This window comes from Anthonomus grandis, chromosome 2 (genome assembly GCF_022605725.1).
Source record: "Anthonomus grandis grandis chromosome 2, icAntGran1.3, whole genome shotgun sequence".
Taxonomy (NCBI): domain Eukaryota; kingdom Metazoa; phylum Arthropoda; class Insecta; order Coleoptera; family Curculionidae; genus Anthonomus; species Anthonomus grandis.
The window spans coordinates 2,224,858-2,244,712 of record NC_065547.1 but is presented as its reverse complement, the minus strand read 5'-3'; the positions used below and the strand labels follow the sequence as shown (position 1 = coordinate 2,244,712).

At 35.2% G+C, this 19,855-nt stretch overlaps 1 protein-coding gene across 1 annotated transcript in view; it reads left to right on the top strand.

The window, feature by feature from the left end:
• The window catches only part of LOC126749242 (A disintegrin and metalloproteinase with thrombospondin motifs 9-like), a gene marked incomplete at its 5' end in the record, with an annotated part of 163,779 nt that overhangs the window by 142,779 nt on the left and 1,145 nt on the right, over positions 1 to 19,855 (top strand). The window contains 13 exons of the mRNA XM_050458947.1: positions 4,253 to 4,418; positions 4,490 to 4,654; positions 4,716 to 4,921; positions 4,980 to 5,085; positions 5,682 to 5,795; positions 14,823 to 15,045; positions 15,104 to 15,264; positions 15,435 to 15,611; positions 16,862 to 17,077; positions 17,136 to 17,277; positions 17,328 to 17,511; positions 17,566 to 17,702; positions 17,754 to 17,950. Coding sequence (XP_050314904.1) covers positions 4,253 to 4,418; positions 4,490 to 4,654; positions 4,716 to 4,921; positions 4,980 to 5,085; positions 5,682 to 5,795; positions 14,823 to 15,045; positions 15,104 to 15,264; positions 15,435 to 15,611; positions 16,862 to 17,077; positions 17,136 to 17,277; positions 17,328 to 17,511; positions 17,566 to 17,702; positions 17,754 to 17,950 — 2,194 coding nt within the window. The remainder of the gene's footprint in view (positions 1 to 4,252; positions 4,419 to 4,489; positions 4,655 to 4,715; positions 4,922 to 4,979; positions 5,086 to 5,681; positions 5,796 to 14,822; positions 15,046 to 15,103; positions 15,265 to 15,434; positions 15,612 to 16,861; positions 17,078 to 17,135; positions 17,278 to 17,327; positions 17,512 to 17,565; positions 17,703 to 17,753; positions 17,951 to 19,855) is intronic.

The window sequence follows — 19,855 nt, the reverse complement described above, 5'->3', positions numbered from 1 at the left end:
TTATACCTAATAGTTCAATCTTTTTAGGCAATGGAAAAAAAAATATAATCATTCTTCAAAAATTGTCTGATTTGCCATTGCTATCTAATAAAGAGGCATTAAAGATTGTAACAAAGCTAGTCCTTCTATTATATAGAAATAAAGATAAAGATGTCCACAAATTAACCGATCTAAGGGTTAAGCTAGCGACATTAACAAATAAACCATCATCGGAACTTCCTCCAACCGAAGGTGCTTTTTATCAGCATTTTTTAAGGTAAACTATCTTTTAAGGAATGGATAAGTCAATTCCAGATTTTATTCGAAAATCATTAAATATTTATTGTTCTGATAAAAACTGTAACAATAAAATATGTACTTGCATTAAAGAGGGTTTAAAACGTTGTATCGAGTGCAAATGCCGTTTTTGTAGTAACGTTCTTGAAAATATCGAGATGGATGCGGATGATAACAACGAATTAGAATATTATTAGTGTAGCGTTTATTAAATAGCCACAACATAACCATTATATTTAGCTATATTTATTTATCCAAATAAGAGTTTTATTTCAGCAAAACTTGTTTATACTCATTTGTACTTCAATAATACATGTAAGTAGGTATGTACCTATGTGTGAGGCAATTAATCCATTTATTTATTTAGCAGTAAATTATCATTTTTAATTTACTTTAAAAATGATAAACCACTTATTTATTATAATATATAGATCGGTACCTATGTATGTATATATATGGGTATATTATACATATACAAAGCCAACTAAATATTTAAAATGAAACACATCAGTACGTACTTTTATTACAAACTTTGCGCCATCATGCGTCAGTCACTTCGATACCCAATCGTTGCAGCGGACTCGACATGATAGCCGCGCTAAGCGCGCAAATCCAATTTTGCCCATAAAAAAAATTCAGTGACTCAATACTATCAAAGATATATGAAAAATGTTTTTTTCAAAAACTTTTATTAACTATTAGCTTCATTTCATACGCAGCATGTATACACAAATTTTCATAAATAAACTTTTTTGTCGATTGCTCAAAATTATGCTTCTGAAAATAACAAGTTTTAGTTTCCTATTATTTAACAATTAAAAAAAAAACAAATTTGAATAAACGTGAGATGTTGTTTAAAGCGCTGTTGTTATAGCTTTAATCTAAAAAAAAAAATTACTTGATAGCTCAAGTACTTTCAGAGATAGAGCGATGGAAACACAAAAAAACGTGGATTTCATAAAATCAATTTTTTTGATTTTTTTCCGGATAAAAAACATCTCGACCACCGGAAAATGTGGTAAAACACGATTTCATATGTTATGTAACATACTTAATGAAACCCAACATGTTTCACCTGGTTGTACTGGTTGTACTACCAAAAAAAAATGACATCCTAGACCCCAGAATTCACTCCACTAGTGGGAAGGTCCAGGTCATATTTAGAGACAAATATCTCTATACTTTTTTTCAATTTTGCTTACTACCGAACGTGTAATACTCCTCTCCGGGTATTTATTATTAAACAGATCGACCTGTGTTCGAGTCTTGTCGCCATATAGTACCATCCTCAAAATTTCAATTCTTAATTTTTCAGTTAAACGCGCCATACTTTTAAACTTTGCAACTGCACTGGACATTTACTGACTCTTACGTAAAGTAATACATACTGTTTCCATGCGATTAAATGGTGACACGGCGTCAACAATCAAATATACCTGTTTAAAACTATGGAAAACATGTTTGGATATGCTCAAATGACCCAAACAGTTGCAAATTCATTAATAATATTAGTATTAAGTATAGGTATAAGATATGGTAGACAAAATATACTCCAAGACTAGACCACACAAATCTGCGAAGCTGAACCTTCTTACTCAGGTGGACTTTTTGTTGGATGCCTTGGAGAAAGGATATCAAGTGGATACAATATACACAGATTTCTCCAAGGCGTTCTACAAGTTACCTCACAATATTTTGTTACATAAACTAAAAATAATTGATATTGATAAACCTTTATTGTCCTGGTTCAAGATATATTTATCTGATCGTCGACTGATTAATAAAATTGGTAATTTTCTTTTTAAAACTATTCAGGTTCCATCTGGAGTGCCTCAAGGCTCTCATCTCGGGCCACTTCTTTTTAATTTTTTTATCAATGATATAGATGAATGCTTCACTAGCTGTCTATTTTTGTTGTTTGCCGATGATCTGAAATTGAGTTGTATAATCGAGTCCCCTGATGATTGTGACAAATTACAATATGATCTAAATAATTTGGTAGTTTGGTGTGAAGGAAATGGTATGGAACTTAATCCAGCTAAATATAAAATAATGACCTTTTGTCGTTTTAGAAATACTATTAATTTCGACTACAAGATCGGTCGCTATACCCTTGAAAGAGCTCTTCTTTTTAAGGATTTGGGTGTCACTGTCGATACAAGTTTACAATTTTCTTATCACTTAGATAGTGCTATCAATAAAGCTTTCTGCATGCTTGGTTTTGTTAGGACATGTACTCAAGACTTCACAAGTATTGCCGCTTTGAAAACACTTTACTGTGCCCTGGTCCGTCCTAATCTGGAGTATGCCCCCTGTGTGTGGTCTCCTTTCTATGAGGTACATATTGATGCTCTTCAACTACTTCATTACAATTTTTTAAAACAAATTGCATATAAATTGAATATCTTAGATAATTACAATGATGCAGATATACTTGATATGCTACATATGGCTCCCATCACTATCCGCCATAGGAGGAGGGATCTTTTTACTTCATGCTTCACTAAAAACAACTAGAGCCACTGATAGCTTTCATTACCCAATCCACCGTACTAACAATGGTCTTAATAACTTCCTCACTAGAACAATGAGATTAGCAAACCAACATTATGATATTGACCCTTTTGAAACTTATCACAAATTTCTGCGTCAAGTTTTAGTAAGCTTAGGTTAGATACTGGTAATTGTTAATGATTTTTTGTATTTCTATTGTAAATTTAAAAGTTTAACAGAATTGTAATTGGGCTTTGCCCATTTATATAGGTATAAATAAATAACTATCATATCATCCTGTTCACCTCATATATAAATACTTTACTGAGCTTGCTTCTTCAGGGTGAAGGTATCTTCTGTGCGGATGATACAGCCTTAATATTAAAAGGGAAAACATTGGAGCAAGTCAGGGGTTGGACTTCAAGAAAGTAAAAAATGGTTGGCCAGTTTAAAATGATCTCTTAACATCCAAAAAGTGTGTTGCCTTCGCTCCAAAACATTAAAAGGCCAACTTTAAAATCTTAAAAATGATTCGTTAGATGCAGAGCGAGCGGTAAGACTGAGTCGAGTCACCTCTCGGGTATCAGTCTCGCATGGACCCGCATTGTTGTTATGTCTACCAAAATATAAATAATACAGAGGCACTTTTTCAATCGTATTTATTAATCAGTTTTATGCCGCTATGCGATATTTATCATATCGCTAACACCCCTTATCGGTGGAATTTCAAAAAGTTCGTTCGCATCCAGGGCCTACATTATAAAAAAACATTGTTGCAGTTAATTTTTTTTTCTTAGGTTGATGCCTGCGACTCGTTGGTGCGACCAGTCTCCGTTCAAACTCCGAAGCCACGCCCCCTTAGTTCTCGAGGTCACGGGTAACAATTTTCCCATTTTTTACTCCTTATCGGTGGAATTTCGAAAAATCCGTTCTTGTCCGGTGCCTACATTATAAAAGGAACCCGTTGGCAAAATTTCACGTTTCTAGCTATTGTAGTTTGGACTCTGCGATGATGAGTCAGTTAGTCAGGACAAACTCTTTTATATATATAGATAAATAATCCAGATGTTACTCACACGTGTAATGAAACTAAGTACCTTGGTATTATGATAGATCAAAATCTTAAATGGGACGCCCTTTTAATAATAATGATGCATCCAAAATTAGAAAGTCGATTATATATTAAGAGAGATATTAAGTACCAATTTTACTATTTTTTTATATAAATCCTTAGTGGAATGTTTGTTTGTTTTAATAATATGATGTAGAGTGGATCCTAGAAAACTTTATTACGACCTTATCAAATTGTGAAAAACTACATGATCATACTTTAGTATTTAAAAATTATATATTCTAACCACCTGTGTTTATACGCATAAAAAAGAAAAAAATAAAATAATCCATTTTCATTAGATAAGAATAACTGTTAATAGACATTTAGTACTACTGCACCGGTCATTCACATTCATTTGAACACTTTCAGATACCGCCAAGTCTACTATTCCTGCATGAAATTAAACAAGAAACAGCAATTTGACATGAATGAGGTGAACAGTCAACATTGTAACATTTTAACGAAACCAACTGGCACGGAACCCTGTTATACCCCATGCAACATTACCAGATGGGACTATTCCACATGGACTGAAGTAAGATGATGATTAATTTTATTTATTAGCTCTAATTTTTATACTTTATCCTTGAAATTCTTTGATTCCAGTGCTCAAAAACCTGCGGAGGAGGAGTCCAAGTGCGTCAAGCGAAATGCGTGGACGAGCACAACAGACCGATCGACGATTCCCACTGTAGCGGCAAAGAAAAAATCGTGGAGCAACGTTGCAACATCGAGATTTGTCCCGATTGGGTTATCGGAGAAACATCCGAGGTACCCCTACATATTTTCCATACTCTAGACGATATATTTAAACACTTTGGTCCAATTTTAGTGTTCAGTTCCCTGCGGTGGGGGTCATCAAAACGTCTCGGTGTACTGCGCCCTCAAGGGCCGAATCACGGAACCGTTTTACTGCGACCAAAGATCCAAACCACCCGGTACGCAGAACTGCAACGAACACGCCTGCGGTAGATGGGAGAAAACCGACACTTTTCATCCTTGTTCCGTTCAGTGTGGCAAAGGGGTGGAAAAGAGAAAGTAACACTTTTCAATGGGACTTTTATGATTTAATTTTACTTACATTGAATGGTTTCAGGTATGTGTGCAAAAAGTTTGATACGGAAGACGTTATCGATGAGCAGTACTGCGATGGAATAAGGGTACCGCGTGAAGATACAAGGGCATGCTACAGAGAGTGTAATGTAAGTGTTGTAATCTTTCATTTTATTCAAAAAAATTCTATTACTAGATCAAACCTACATAAAATTTTCCCTAAAATTACATTGAAAACGGAAAAACTAAGCCCAAAAATATATGAAGGTCAACTATCAAAGTGTGCCAACAAACAATTTAAAGGAATTAACATTTGGATTTTCTTTTTTTTAAACTTAATAAACTTCTCCATATAGACTGTTTTTAAAGTACTAGGACTTCGATATTTCGGTTTAGTACTCTACTGGTAACTGATAGCAGTTATATTCAATAACTATAGTAGAGACATCATGATTTGAAGTAGGATGTATATGAACAATATTTGATTTACAGACTGGCTTACATTCAGAAAATATCCTGCCAATTTGATTAACAATCTTCTTCTTTTTAATTTTATTTCCAAATTTATTATTTATATCACAAAACGTTACCTTTCCATCACCACAATAATTTAATTTAAGGTAGTTTTGCGATTAAGTTTGCTTTTTTTCTAAATCATGAAATGAAATATACGGAAATTGTGACATTTTAAAATCACTAGTTGGGTGAAAAAAAAACAAATAAAGAACTGTGTTTTATTTTTCAGAGATTAACGTACGTCGATGATAAGTATCCTTACAATCCGATAAACGAAAACAGCGTGTATGACAGATATGACAGATACAAGACATTTCAATGGACACCAAGCGATTGGACTGAGGTATTACCAAGATATAAGTCTATGCTAAGCGAGGTGATCAAAACATTTTTAAACCAATGTATTATGACTATTGCAATAGCCATCATCAGATACGGAACTATATAAAACATTACAAAAGTCTCCAAGTGTGTTATACCGAAAAGTATATACATACCTACTGCTTTAAAAATGTTTTGCATTTTATTGTGAAAAGAACGATAACCTTGCTTAACCTTTATAGTTCCGCACTCTTCTGCTATATATGAACTTCTACACTACTATACAGGGTGTCCGGAAAATCAATGATAGTACTGAAGGGGCTAATGGAGCAACTCATAAGCACGCGAAAAAATAAAAAATGACCCTAGCAAAAAGTCGATGGTTTTCAAGATATTGGCAGTGGAAGTCACCAAAATCCTGGTCTTGGATCAGATTTTCGATTGTCACGCCTTAAAAATAGATATTTTTTAGTATTTTTTTTTAACTTTGCAACACTGAGTAGCCATTTTATTGATCGAAGACAAACATTAAACTAAACAGCCAAAGCATTTAATAGGACATCTATTATAAATTGAAGTATTAACTATTTTTAATACCTCAAACAAACTGGACCAAAACATTGTACGGCAACTTGGCTAATACCTTATAAAGTTGGCTCATTTAATCTACTTTTAAAATTACCCAACATGTTTTATGTGTGTGAAGCAAGCGTCCGATCGATATCCAGCGACCAATATCTAGAACGCAGCATATGCCGGTTGCCAGCGACCAATTTATAATCCGCGCTCCCTGTTATTTAATCAATATAATGCCCGTATCTCCTGAAATTCCCAAGAATTTGAATAATTTTTTGTCCAGATATTAACAATGAATACCTAAATCGACTGACGATGGTCTCAAACCTCTACAAACTAAGGTTTTGTTGTGAAAATTAATTAAAAAGTCAAATAGTAAAAAAATGAAAAAGGCTCTAACTCCCAAAATTCCCAAAGGATTTGGATAAAACTTTTTTTTATAAAAGATAATAAATATCTAAATTGATTTTAGATGGTTGCAAGCCTCAACAAATGATAGTTTTTTGGTAAAAAATTATTGAATTTTTAGATGTACAAAAAAAATTTAGAAGCTATAACTTCCAAAACTCCCAAAGGATTCGAATGAAACTTTTTTTTAATATAAATAATAAACATTTTAAGTGATGAGATTTAAGAAATGTTGCAAAACCCTCTATTTAAACTAATTAAATTGAGTTATTTTAACCAATCAAAAGACCATAATAATTTTCCAATTGTTTATTTTTTTATATAACAAATACAAAGATAGTGATTTCTGAGTAGAAATACAAGATCCAAGTCCAGCCAAATAGTAGTATGGAATTAAATGCTGAATCGATTTAGATATTTATTATTAGTTGTGTAAAAAAGTTTCATTTGAATCCTTTGGGAGTTTTGGAAGTTATAGTCGTTTATATTTTTCTACATCTAACATTTCAATAATTTTTTACCAAAACCCTTTGTTTGTAGAGATTTGCAACCATGTTAAATCGATTTAGATATTTATTGCTAATCGCGTAAAAAAGTTTCATTTGAATCCTTTGGGAGTTTTGGAAGTTATAGTCGTTTATATTTTTCTACATCTAACATTTCAATAATTTTTTACCAAAAAACTTTCGTTTGTAGAGGTTTGCAACCATGTTAAATCGATTTAGATATTTATTGCTAATCGCGTAAAAAAGTTTCATTTGAATCCTTTGGGAGTTTTGGAAGTTATAGTCGTTTATATTTTTCTACATCTAACATTTCAATAATTTTTTACCAAAACCCTTTGTTTGTAGAGATTTGCAACCATGTTAAATCGATTTAGATATTTATTATTAGTTGTATAAAAAAGTTTCATTCGAATTATTTGGGAGTTTTGGGAGTTAGAGTCGTTTATATTTTTCTACATCTAACATTTCAATAATTTTTTACCAAAAAACTTTCGTTTGTAGAGGTTTGCAACCACCTAAAATCAATTTAGATGTTTATTATCTTTTATAAAAAAAAGTTTTATCCAAATCCTTTGGGAATTTTGGGAGTTAGAGCCTTTTTAATTTTTTTATTATTTGACTTTTTAATTCATTTTCATTTTAAAACATTAGTTTGTAGAGGCTTGAGACCATCGTCAGTCGATTTAGGTATTTATTGTTAATACCTGGATAAAAAATTATTAAAATCCCTTGGGAATTTCAGGAGATACGGGCATTCTATTGATTAAATAACAGGGAGCGCGGACTATAAATTGGTCGCTGACAACCGGCATATGCTGCGTTCTCGATTTTGGTTGCTGGAAATCGATCGGACGCTAGCTTCACACACATACATGTTTTAAATAACGGTTTACTGTCACAGAGTGAAACATAAATCTAATCTACCTTATGAAAAAAATAAAACAAACTTATAAATATGTTCAAAAAATATTTTTATTCAACTTCGAAAAATTTAAAAATATAATATGTTTGAACTGTCTACCATCAACGCGAATGCAGGCGTGGCATCTTTTAAGAAATGACCTTTCGATCCATCTTGCATTCCTGGCAGCGTTAAGATCTTGGGCTGCGTCATTTATTCAGCAATATTATTCATTGGTCTTGCATAAACCTTTTTTTTTATGCAACTCCAATAAAAAAAATCGAGAGGATTTAGGTCTGGAGACCTGGGAGGCCATAAAATTGGATCAAATCGACCGATCCATCTGCTGGGGTAAGTTTGACCAACTTCATGGGCATAATGTGCCGAGCAACCACACATCATTTTGGAACCACACTATTCGGCGACTGGCCAAAGGAATATCTTCTGAAAGAATTGGTACATCGCTTTAACAAAAACCTAAATAAGCCTGCCAGTTCAAATTTTGAACTGGGCTCATTCAAATTGGTAATTTGAATGAGCCAATTAAACGCCGGTTCAAGATACCAATCCACAAGTTTACTTTAAATCGGTACTGCGACCTTTCTTCTCGATTAGAGTGGGTATTTTTCAACGCATAAGAGGGCAAATTGTGCACGTTCATAAAGCCATCCTTTTTAAATGTACTTTCAAGGGCGTCGCCAGAGAGGGGCAGGGGGGGGGCAACTGCCCCCGTGGGTTAGCTATACATATTTACATTTCGGGGGCTCGAAGCGCTCGCAAGTGAAAAGCGAATTGAAACGATTACGCTCACTTTGAGCCAAGAACCTACGGATACTACGGAAAACGTACGACTTTGTCAAAGACGCCCAGTATCTGAAAATAAATTCAATCATTCCTGGTTGGAAATGTACTCACCATGGTTAGCATACTCCCGCCAACAAAAAGGAGCCTTCTGTAAATTCTGTACACTGTTTCTAACCCAATCTGAGCTCCGTTAGAGGTGTCTTAGGTTCGTTCATTATAAGGCCGTTTTGTAAGTTCAAAGATGTTCATGAATACTGCAGAAAACACGCAGATACTCACTTTCATAAGACGGCATTGAAAGCATGTGCCAGTAGATGTGCAAATTAACAAATACTCTCAGGAAAGTCTTGAAAAAAACAGGAAAATTCTAAGATCGATTATTTCCTGCATTGCGTTTTGCGGATCCCACGACCTAGCATTAAGGGGGGCAAGCTATGGTGATGGAATTCTGGAAGGGCTGTATAAGATGCGAATTGACGCAGGAGACACTATTTTAAAAAACTATCTTGAGCATGGAAAGAAAAATGCAAGTTATCGATCGGCTGACATCCAGAATGAGATTATCAGTATTTGTGGAGATGTTATTAAGGCCGATTGCATCAAAAATGTGAAGATATCGCAAGCATATAGCATTTTAGCAGACGAAACAGCGGATATCTCTGGAAAGGAACAGCTCTCAGTTGGCATAAGATATTTTGATGAGGAAACCAGCAACATTGAAGAAGTATTCCTCGGATTTGCTGAGGTTACAGCCTTGGACGCTAAATCGATTGCCACGGCAATAAACGAATTCCTGACAAAAGAGGATTTCGATCCAGATAAATGCGTGGGTTTGGGATTCGATGGTTGTTCCACGATGTCTGGAAAAGAAGGTGGCGTTCAGGCTATTTTGCGTGAAAAATACAAGAAAGCACTATTTTTTCATTGCTCGTCACATAAACTCAACCTGGTAATCAATGATCTGAATGCTCTGCCGGAGACCCGAAATACAGTTGGGGCCATCAAAGATATAATTACATTTTTTCGTGAATCGGTTCTAAGAAGAAAATGAATACCCAATATTCTTAAGCTGTGCGAAACAAGGTGGAGCGAGAAATACAAGAGCATCAGAGTTTTTAAAGAGAACTTTTGTTATATAATGGAGACACTAGAAACCCTGTCTCGAGATGGCAATATTGCGACAAGAAAACATGCATATCAGCTCCATGCTGCAGCTTCCAAAGTTTCGTTTATTTTTAGCCTTGGATTGATAGCCAAATATTCCGCTCTTTTAGAACCAACAGTAAACGTGCTCCAATCAGTCTCCTTGGATGCAGTTCAGGCATCACAGCATATTGGTCGTATTTTAAAACTGATCAAAAACCACCGTGAGAATCCCGAAAAAATAACAGAAGACATTTTCAAAGATGCTTCTGTTATTGCGGAAAAAATTGGATTGGATATGAAATCAATACCGCGTACTGCTGAAAGACAACAACACCGTAGCAACCACCCATCAAAAAGCCTCTCAGAATTTTGGCGCAGGTCCATAACAATTCCTTATTTGGACTCAATTATAAATTCCCTAGAAATAAGGTTTTCTGAAGAAAATAGACCATCATTTACTTTGTCAAAACTGCATCCTGCGCAAATGAAAAACATTTCTTTGGAAGAACTTGAAGAGGCTTGCGAGGAATTTAAAAATTTTTACGGTGTTACAAATATCCAAAATGAGATAGAGCTTTGGAAAAAAATATGGGAGGAAAAACCAGAATCGGTCAAAATGAGTGTTGTGGACATCCTCAAGGAAACTGATGATTTCTTTCCTGAAATTAAGAAGGCTTTACAGATCCTTGTTGCATTACCTTGTACGACTTGTACAGTTGAAAGGTCATTTAGTAGCCTTAGGAGAATCAAAACCTGGTTGAGGAGCACTATGTCTGAAACTCGACTCAATGGCCTCGCTATGATGAGTGTACACAGCCAATACATTTTTAAAAACTTGGACGATTTTGTTAACAAAGTGACTAACGAATTCGCAAAGAACCCTAGAAGATTATGTTTCAATTGATTTTCATGTAAATATTTTGTTCGGTTTTTATATTTTTTTTTTAATTAAAATTTTTGTTTTTTGTCTTTAGTTCTTTCATGCTGCCCCTCCCTAGCTTACCGGCTGGCGACGCCGTTGTGTACTTTCATCCGACCACAGTATATTATTTAAAAAATTCGGATCCTCTTGATTATTTTGCAACAACACTCTGCAGCAAAATAGTAGACGTGGTATGTAGTCTCGTGGCAGTAGGCTTTGCACTCGTTGAACATGATATGGGTGATATTGAAATCGCCTAGTGATGTCGTTTAGTACCGATTTCGGTGCTCCTGTTCTTTCGAGTGCTCGTGCTGAAGTAGTCGAATCATTTTCAATTTCTTCTAAAACTAGGTCAACATAATCAACACGAGGTCTTCATGAGGCATCCTGGCTTCGGAATATGAGCGATGAACATTAACACATTGCGTGCTATGTCACTCATATATGGGAGTCAGTGATGTTTCTTAGGGGGCCCGTCATACATATATGGGAGACGCGAAATGTTTCAGATCAGGCCGTGTCTCCCTATTATGTGTGACGCTAAATGTATTTTAAACGGCGTTTTCAAACCCCTAGGAAACATTATGGTATACTTGGTTTTAGGTAGCTTTATATAAGCAATATATAATTATGTTTTTAAATAAAGGGCACTTTAAATGTTAATAAACTCCATTTATTCCTAAAATAACTTTATAAACACTTGGATACCAAAACGCAACGACAACTGCTATTTTGTTTTTAAAAAAAAGTAATGAAAAACTGTTCTACAGAGAGATAAAAAATATTTTTACTTATGTTTATAAAACAGTCTAAACATAACTGGGGTGATCCTGGATATATGGCACAGTAGGTATATACTCCTTTGGCCTTCTTTTTTGCCTCCTGCCTTGCGGCCTCTTTGCATAGTTTAGCATAACACAAGCTATATTTTCTTCTTATTTTTTTTCCATTTGCATCAGTTCTTTTCTGTAGCTGATGACTTTCACTAAATGATTTTTATTTTTTAGACGTTCCTTTATCTGGTCCTTCAATATTGATTAGACCGGCGACCAGAAGCTCTCGGAATTTTCTTATACCTATCGCACTTTTTGCAACATGTTTATATACCACCCAAGCATTTACCACGGAAATACCCAGCAATATCTCTAGTCCTAACTTTCTGTACCATTTAATTCCTTTGCGAAGAGTACAAACGTAGAATGACATTTGGTCAGATAAATCTATGCCACCTTTTCCTTTATTATATGCCATCACTCCTATAGGTTTTTCGGTAGCTGCTCGTGATTTCTTTTTCCTTTTGCGACTTTGAGTAATGGGTACTTCAATTGCGGTGGTATCTTTGCTAGTGGAAGGTTCATGCTTTCTTTTTTTGCCGGCAATTGTTGATGAATGCACAGTTAACTGATGGGGTGTGTCAGAAGCAGGATCGGTATCAGAGCCCGTAGCAGTATCAGTAGGTACTAAAAATGTGGTGTCGTCTTGGCTGGTTGATGGTTCGTTTGGGTCCATGTGGATCTTTTGTTCGGTTTTTTCATTTAGTAAGGTCTTCGCCAAAGTATAACTTGTATAAAAGTTGTCGATGTATAATGTCCGTCCTTGGTGAAGGACATCTTTAGACAACAAAAGACATACATTTTGTGCTAATCCTGTTTCTCGAACACCAGATGCTGACTTTCCTGAATACATTTTTAGAGACCAGGTAAATCCATCTGTAGAACACAATTTGAAGAGTTTTATGCCATAACGATGTGCCTTGTTAGGTATGTACTGCCTAAAAATTAAACGACCTCTCCACGAACAAGAGTTTCATCGACCACTATATCTTCCCCCGGACAATACAGTTCTTGATATTTTCTTTGCATAATATCGATTAATGCCTGAATTATACTAAGACGATCTCTTACAACAATTTCTTTATTATCTTTGAAATGCAATATGGATAGCAGAAGTTGATATCTATTTCGTGACCTGACTGAAGATGCAATTTTATTTTTATATATCCCCTTTTTTGCCCAGTAATCTTGTAAACTGCTAATTCTAACAAGACCCATCCATAAAGTTACGCCCAGAGATTTTTTGATCTCTTCTTTATCTGTATCTGTCCATTTATTTATACGGGAGTATTTTGTCTTTTTCTTTGTCGCAATACATTGCTCTGCAAATTTATTGGTCTCTTTAACTATCAAATTCAAAACATCATGTGTAAATATACGTCCAGGGGACTGACATCTCCGATTTCCTTTTGTAGACCATGGGGTCCAGTAAATTCAAAATTCTTAGATCTTCCTTCATATTCTGTCCATATAACGTCACTTGGTCTTTGGTTGGTTTCTTCTCCTTCCAAAAATTCCCCTTCCTCTTCTTCCTCTTCTTCTAGGACTAAATTGTCAATAAGTAGGCCAACGTCTTCTCTATCTGCAGAATCTTCTTCATCAGATGATGATCTAGCATCTGGATCGCAGTCAATCCAAGAAGGATCCTCAAGCGAATCATCTGAATATTCACAGAACGATTCGCTATCACTCGAATTTTCCAAATAATGCCGAAGTTGTTCTTCGCTCAAGGATTTATTTTTTCGACTCATCTTGATTCACACTAAACTGTAACAATAAAGAACCTTGAGTTTCCATTTCAAACATTGTCAAAGACGATCCAAATCCAGGATTTGAATCCAACTTGACAAAAAATAGAAAAACAAGGTTCTTGGGAATTTCTTTTTTCTTCTGGTTTGGGTTGGGTTGGGCAGGTTTTGTGCATTGAAATCTGAAAAAAAAAAAAAGAATGTCTCCTCTAAATGGGAGACGTGGCCCCGTATGTAAAAGTTACACTAAATTTTCGTAGAGGGCCACGTCCTCCATATATAGGTGACAATCAAAAATTCCTTTCTATGAGAAAAAAATTAAAAAACTATTAATTACCAATGTTTTATTTAATAAAATAATGGAAATTTATCCAAATAAAATATTGGCCCTTTGGTGAATAATACGAAATTTACCATGGCACGCAATGTGTTAATAAATACACGATAGTCAGGATATCGGGCCAAATTTGGATAAATTTTTTTTGATAAAGATTAGATGGTGCTAGAGCATTTCCTCTGCATTTACCATAAATGAGATGCATGTTTGCATACTCTTGGGCATTATACGGCAAAGTCCACAGGACAATGAACTCTAAAAAAAACAAATCCAAAGCAAAAAGTAACAGAAACGTTAAACTTTAGGATATAAGCAAAAAGGTAGCTAGTTCGCGGAATACTATAAACAAACTAAATTCCTCGGTACTTTCGCTCTTGATTTTTTAATTTTTAAGTTTAAAAACTTAACTTAAAAAATTGTCTAGGTTTATCTTTCACTTTATCACAATAATAGTAAACTGTTCTTTAAAACATATTGGGTAATTTTAAACGAGCCAACTTTATAAGGTATTAATTAGCCAGGTTGTCGCACAATTTTTTGGTCCAGTATGAGGGTTAAAAGTTAAGGTATTAAAAATAAAAATAAGTATTACTTTATTTTAGAATAGATGTCCTATTAAATGTTTATTAAAATAACTATTCAGTGTTTCAAAGCTAAAAAAAATACTAAAAAAATTGGCGTGACAATCGAAAATCTGATCCAAAAGTAGAATCCTGGTGACTTCCACTAAAGTGCCAATTTTTCGAGAACCATCGATTTTTAACTAAGGTCATTTTATGTATTTCTAGGTGCTTATGAGTTGCTCCATCGGCCCCTTCAAACCCTTAAGTCTTGTCTTTTTTTTAATAAATAAATTCGATTATTTCAGTGTTCGGAATTGTGCGGGGGTGGTACCAAAAACCAACAATTTATCTGCAAAAACGACTTGGGCGTGGAAAACCCGATGATGTGCGATCGTTACGATAAACCCCGCGACAATGTCGTGAGGTGTAACGAGCACGCGTGTCCCCAATGGAAAGTCGGAGAGTACAGTCCGCGTTGCGATTCGAATTGCGAGAGGCACAGACAAGTTCGCTGTATGAATGACGAAGGTAAGAATGGCATTTCCGAAAACTTTTATGACACGATTAAATTCCTCGTATCATTCAGATACATTTGACGACAAACGCTGCGACCTCACCAAAAAACCGCAAACCTCAACCAAATGCAAACTGTCAGAGTGTCCGCACGCCAGCGGCATCTCAAAGTCCTACTTCGCGGCAACCAATCAAGAAAACCGATATAGATGGCGCGCCGGACCTTGGAACGAGGTAATTATAAACTAAATTCTTCATTTCAATGATGTATTTTCTGCTAAACCACGATACACAACGTTCAAATATATCGCTCACATCACATTCTGACTACGGCTATAGAAGACACTCGTAGTGCCTCACGCTCACTCACTCACGCTTTTTTTTTTCTTTCTTTGGCTGCATAGTGTTCGAGCACGTGTGGAAAAGGAACCAGGAAACGTGTTATCGAGTGTATCGATCAACTGAACGACATCACTGTGGTCGATACTTTGTGTCGCAACACCAAAAGAAAACCGAAAGATTCTAAGCCTTGTGAGAGGTACAAGTGCGATTATACGTGGATAGAGGGGCCGTATTCTAGGGTAAGTAAGCGTCTTGGTATTGGTTTGTTTGCTAGACATTTGCTTGCTGCTAACTCTTGGTTATCATGAATGTTCTATAGTTATGCTAATTGCTTTTAGCTGTTTTTTTTTCTTATTTAATGGTTCAATCAGATTGTTAACGGTTCTCTCAACATTTCTACATTACATCACAAAACAGTTTTATTACCTACTAACCAAAATCCTTTATTTTATATTCGATACATGTTTCGCTTGGTAGCACCTTTGGGAGAAGTTTAATATTATTCACTTGATTAAAACTTCAGTTTTATGCTTCCATGTAAATACAATTTAAATGGCAGAAATACTTTGCAATTAATCGCAAAAGTGTGAATTTAATGAGTTGATTGAATTGTAATGATCTTGGTATTGGGCTGAAGTCGACCGATAAAAACCGGTCAACATCGCATTTGGCACACGAATTTCCACGGCACATTCTAAGCTTCAATTTAAAAAAAAAATTCAAAATTCATGATGATGTAAGCACAATAGTTACAAGCAACCCCTTTGCGCTCGGTCAACAGGGGTTCGGCACAAGGCACACATATATTTCCTTAAAGTGCCACCTGTCCCCTTCAATATCATGTACTTATTTATTTCATTCCAAAATACGTTACGAATGAAGATTTTCGTATTTTTCATTAATTAATTACACTAATTGGCACATGATTTGCCCGGTCGACAAGGGTGTTCCAGACTCGACCGTGTCCAAGCTATGCATTGTTATTATTTATAACACAATACCCGATGACGTAGGGTCGAGTGTCGCTGGCTCTTAGACTATAAGTTTTGGCTCTCAAGAAGTAACCATTTTAAAAAGTTAAAATAATCTAAGGCGAATTTTGAAATGCAGCTGCCCAGAAATTTGTGTTTATAAAACTACAATAAATATGACTGCCGTCAATTTTGCACAAGTTTTTTCTAACTTTTAGTTAGCTCGCAGGGAAACATTTTAGTCGGTAACTAAACTACTAGATGCCACTAAAAGCAATAATTAATATACGGGAAAAAAACGGTGGTTCTATTTAATCCGGCGTAACGTTAGTTATTCGGGACCGCGATCGTGAATAAACCTTTCAATATTGACCAATTATGAAGTTAGATTTTTATTACCATCAATGGTTACATAACCCATTGATAGGCCACTCATTTTTAACTATTTTTTTCCGATTAATTGAATGCTATCATCAATTTTACAATCGATTCAATACCATTCCCATTTTTCTTTATAGTGTTCGCGTACTTGCGGCCAAGGAGTGATGACTCGGCACGTAACTTGTCACAAAGTCCACCCCGGAGGCGTAATCGATCGCAAACCCATAAACCGCGATCAACCCCACGTAAATCCCGCCAAATACTGCAGGAGCAGAAAACCGAAAATGGTGATGAACTGCATGATTAACCGGTGCGAGGACAAGTACATGTGGCTACCAGGGGAATGGACACCTGTAAGAACGAGTTGTTTTTTTTTTTAAATATTAATATTAATGACTTTTTTTCACATAGTGCACTTACGAATGTGGCAAAAAGGGCCGACAAGTCAGAGATGTAAATTGCATAAACGTGTTGACCAAACAGAGGGTCCAAAGGCATTTTTGTGCTAAAAACCTTAGACCTTACAAGAAACGGAAATGTAATCAGTGGAAATGTATGTATGCCTTTAATAATTTTAACGGTTCTCTAACCTAGATGTTCTAGGTTTAGAAAAAAATTGCAAAGAAATCCAGACAAAAATGCGCACGAGAGAAAACAAAGATTACCTCATTTCCATTAACGGTATGGCGGTCAAGGTGTACTGCTACAAAATGGACACCCCATACCCGCAAGAATACATCAGTTTGCACTCTGATCAGAGTAATTTTGCTGAAATATATGACAGAAGGTAAAAGACCCATACTTTATAACCGGCATTTACTTATACGATATAAATTTTTAGGTTACGAGATCTCAGTTCGTGTCCATATAACGGCCAAAGAAGAGATAATTGCGTATGTGACAACATCGGGCCGGAACATTCCGGAAGGACGATTTTCTGGAAAGTGCGACTGAATACTACGTCACTACAAATTTTAGGTACGTTTATTTTGCTTTATAGGTAAATTTTTATAAAACTTTTACTTTCAGGTGACGATTTTACTTTTTCAAAACAAATAAAGGGTCATCGGATTCCATATGGGACCGCGGGAGATTGTTACAGTAGCCACGGGAGCTGCCCCCAGGGGCAATTTTCGATCGATCTGCGACATACGTCGTTCAAATTGTCTAGTAATATCAGATGGAAGAATACCGGGCAGTTTGCCTCCAAATCGATTTCTAAACGAGTAAGTTGGTTTTAGTATTAATAGTTTTCTTTCTATTTTTTCTTAAACAAGTTTATTCAACGTCATGGTGCTTGTTTTCAACTGATTTTGACCAACTAAGCGGATGATGATAAGAAAAAACTCGATTATGATAGTATTGCCTTTGGCGTCACTTTGATGTTTTTCTCATATTCTATTCCAGCTGTCTGTGAGTGTGAGAAGTGATTTTTTCAATTTTCCAGGAATATGAAAACAATCTTCAAACTTTCAGGAGATTGAAGGGATTTTTGATTTTATTACAGGCATCTTTGCGTTCATCAAGTTTTTTTGATTTTTTAATTCTAATTAATTCTATCTGAAAATTAATTTTTTGGAAGAAAAAGGACAAACTAAAAAACGATTTTTTATACTTTTTAATATGCTGTGTTTTGCATAATGAAAATTGCAAGTGTTATTCTAATAAAAAATTAAATATCAACTCTGATTAAAATATAATAAAAAATCAGAAATAAAACTCTAATAAACAAACTTAACAACATATCATTTTTTAAATAAAAGGCTCAAATAAACCGCCTTCTTTCGCTAAACAAAAACTTAACCTATCGTAAAAGCTATTTCGCACCTCCAAAAGAATTTCAGGTAAAATGGAATTGGCACCTTCGACAATTTTAATTTGCAACTCCTCTAAATTTGTTGGCCTACTAAATTCATGCTTGTAAATGGTCTGCTTAAGGTAACCCCACAGATAAAAGTCATTTGGGGACAAATCTGGAGATCTAGGAGGCCATTTAATATCGCCAGTCCCACTAATAAGGCGGTTAGGAAAAGTATTTGTTAAAAATTCTTTTACCCTAGCCGCGTTATGAGCAGGACAGCCATCTTGCTGAAAATAAACCGATCCCAGATCTACAACAAGTAGGATTTGAATGGCAGGAAGAACTTGGTTTTGCAGCAACTCAAGGTACTTTTGGGCGTTTAAAGTGTCATCAATAAAAAATGGGCCTATAACATTGTCGGCCAAACATTCAATTTCTGAGGATACTGGGTACGAAACTGAAAACTTCTGTGCCTGAGACCAATAACGAACAATGGAAGGATTGAGTTTGCCATGTAATGGAAAAGAAGATTCATCAGAAAACAAAATATTTTTTAAAAAATATTCGTTTTCATTTGCCTTTTCCATCATGGTTTCACAAAATTCCATTGTTTGCCACTGGTCTTCAGGAAGTATTTCCTAAGTTTTTGAATATTTGAAACATTTGTACCCATATTTTTTCCAGATACGAGCAACAGTTTTATTGCTCATTCCCAGTTCCTCTCCAACACTTTTAATGGACCGTGTCGAATCAAGTTCTAGGGTACTGTAAACCATTTCTTCCCGCCGTTCTATATCCTGAACCGCTTCAACAAGTGGTTCTTGACGTTTTGTGTGGCATTTTTTACAATCTTGAAGACAGAAAGATGTCTCAAAATTTGTAACCACATTTAAAACCGTTTTTGCACAAGGAATCGGTCTATTCTCAAATGTCACTGAAAACAAATCTCTACATTGTACTGCCGAATTGCCTCCATAAAACCATTTAATTAGTTGAACTCTTTCGGAAGGGGTATAAACAGCCATAGTGAAAAAAACACGAAAATAACGCTCAAAAATTATTAATGCAACATGCAGTAATACAGCAAAGTAAGGTCTGCTGACTCCCGGTTCAAAAAATAAAAACAAAAAATTCCGCCGCCTGCAAGCCGCAACCAAGCGATGTTGCCATTATTTTGGATAATACGTAGCTCACGATAACACGATCTGTATAATTCTATCCGTATGATTTGGAGCAAAGTCGTGTTAAAATTTTATTTTGTATAAAACAGTCATTTTTCGCCATTTTCATTTATTTTTTAATTGTTTATGCCTCCTTTTTGCACATTGTA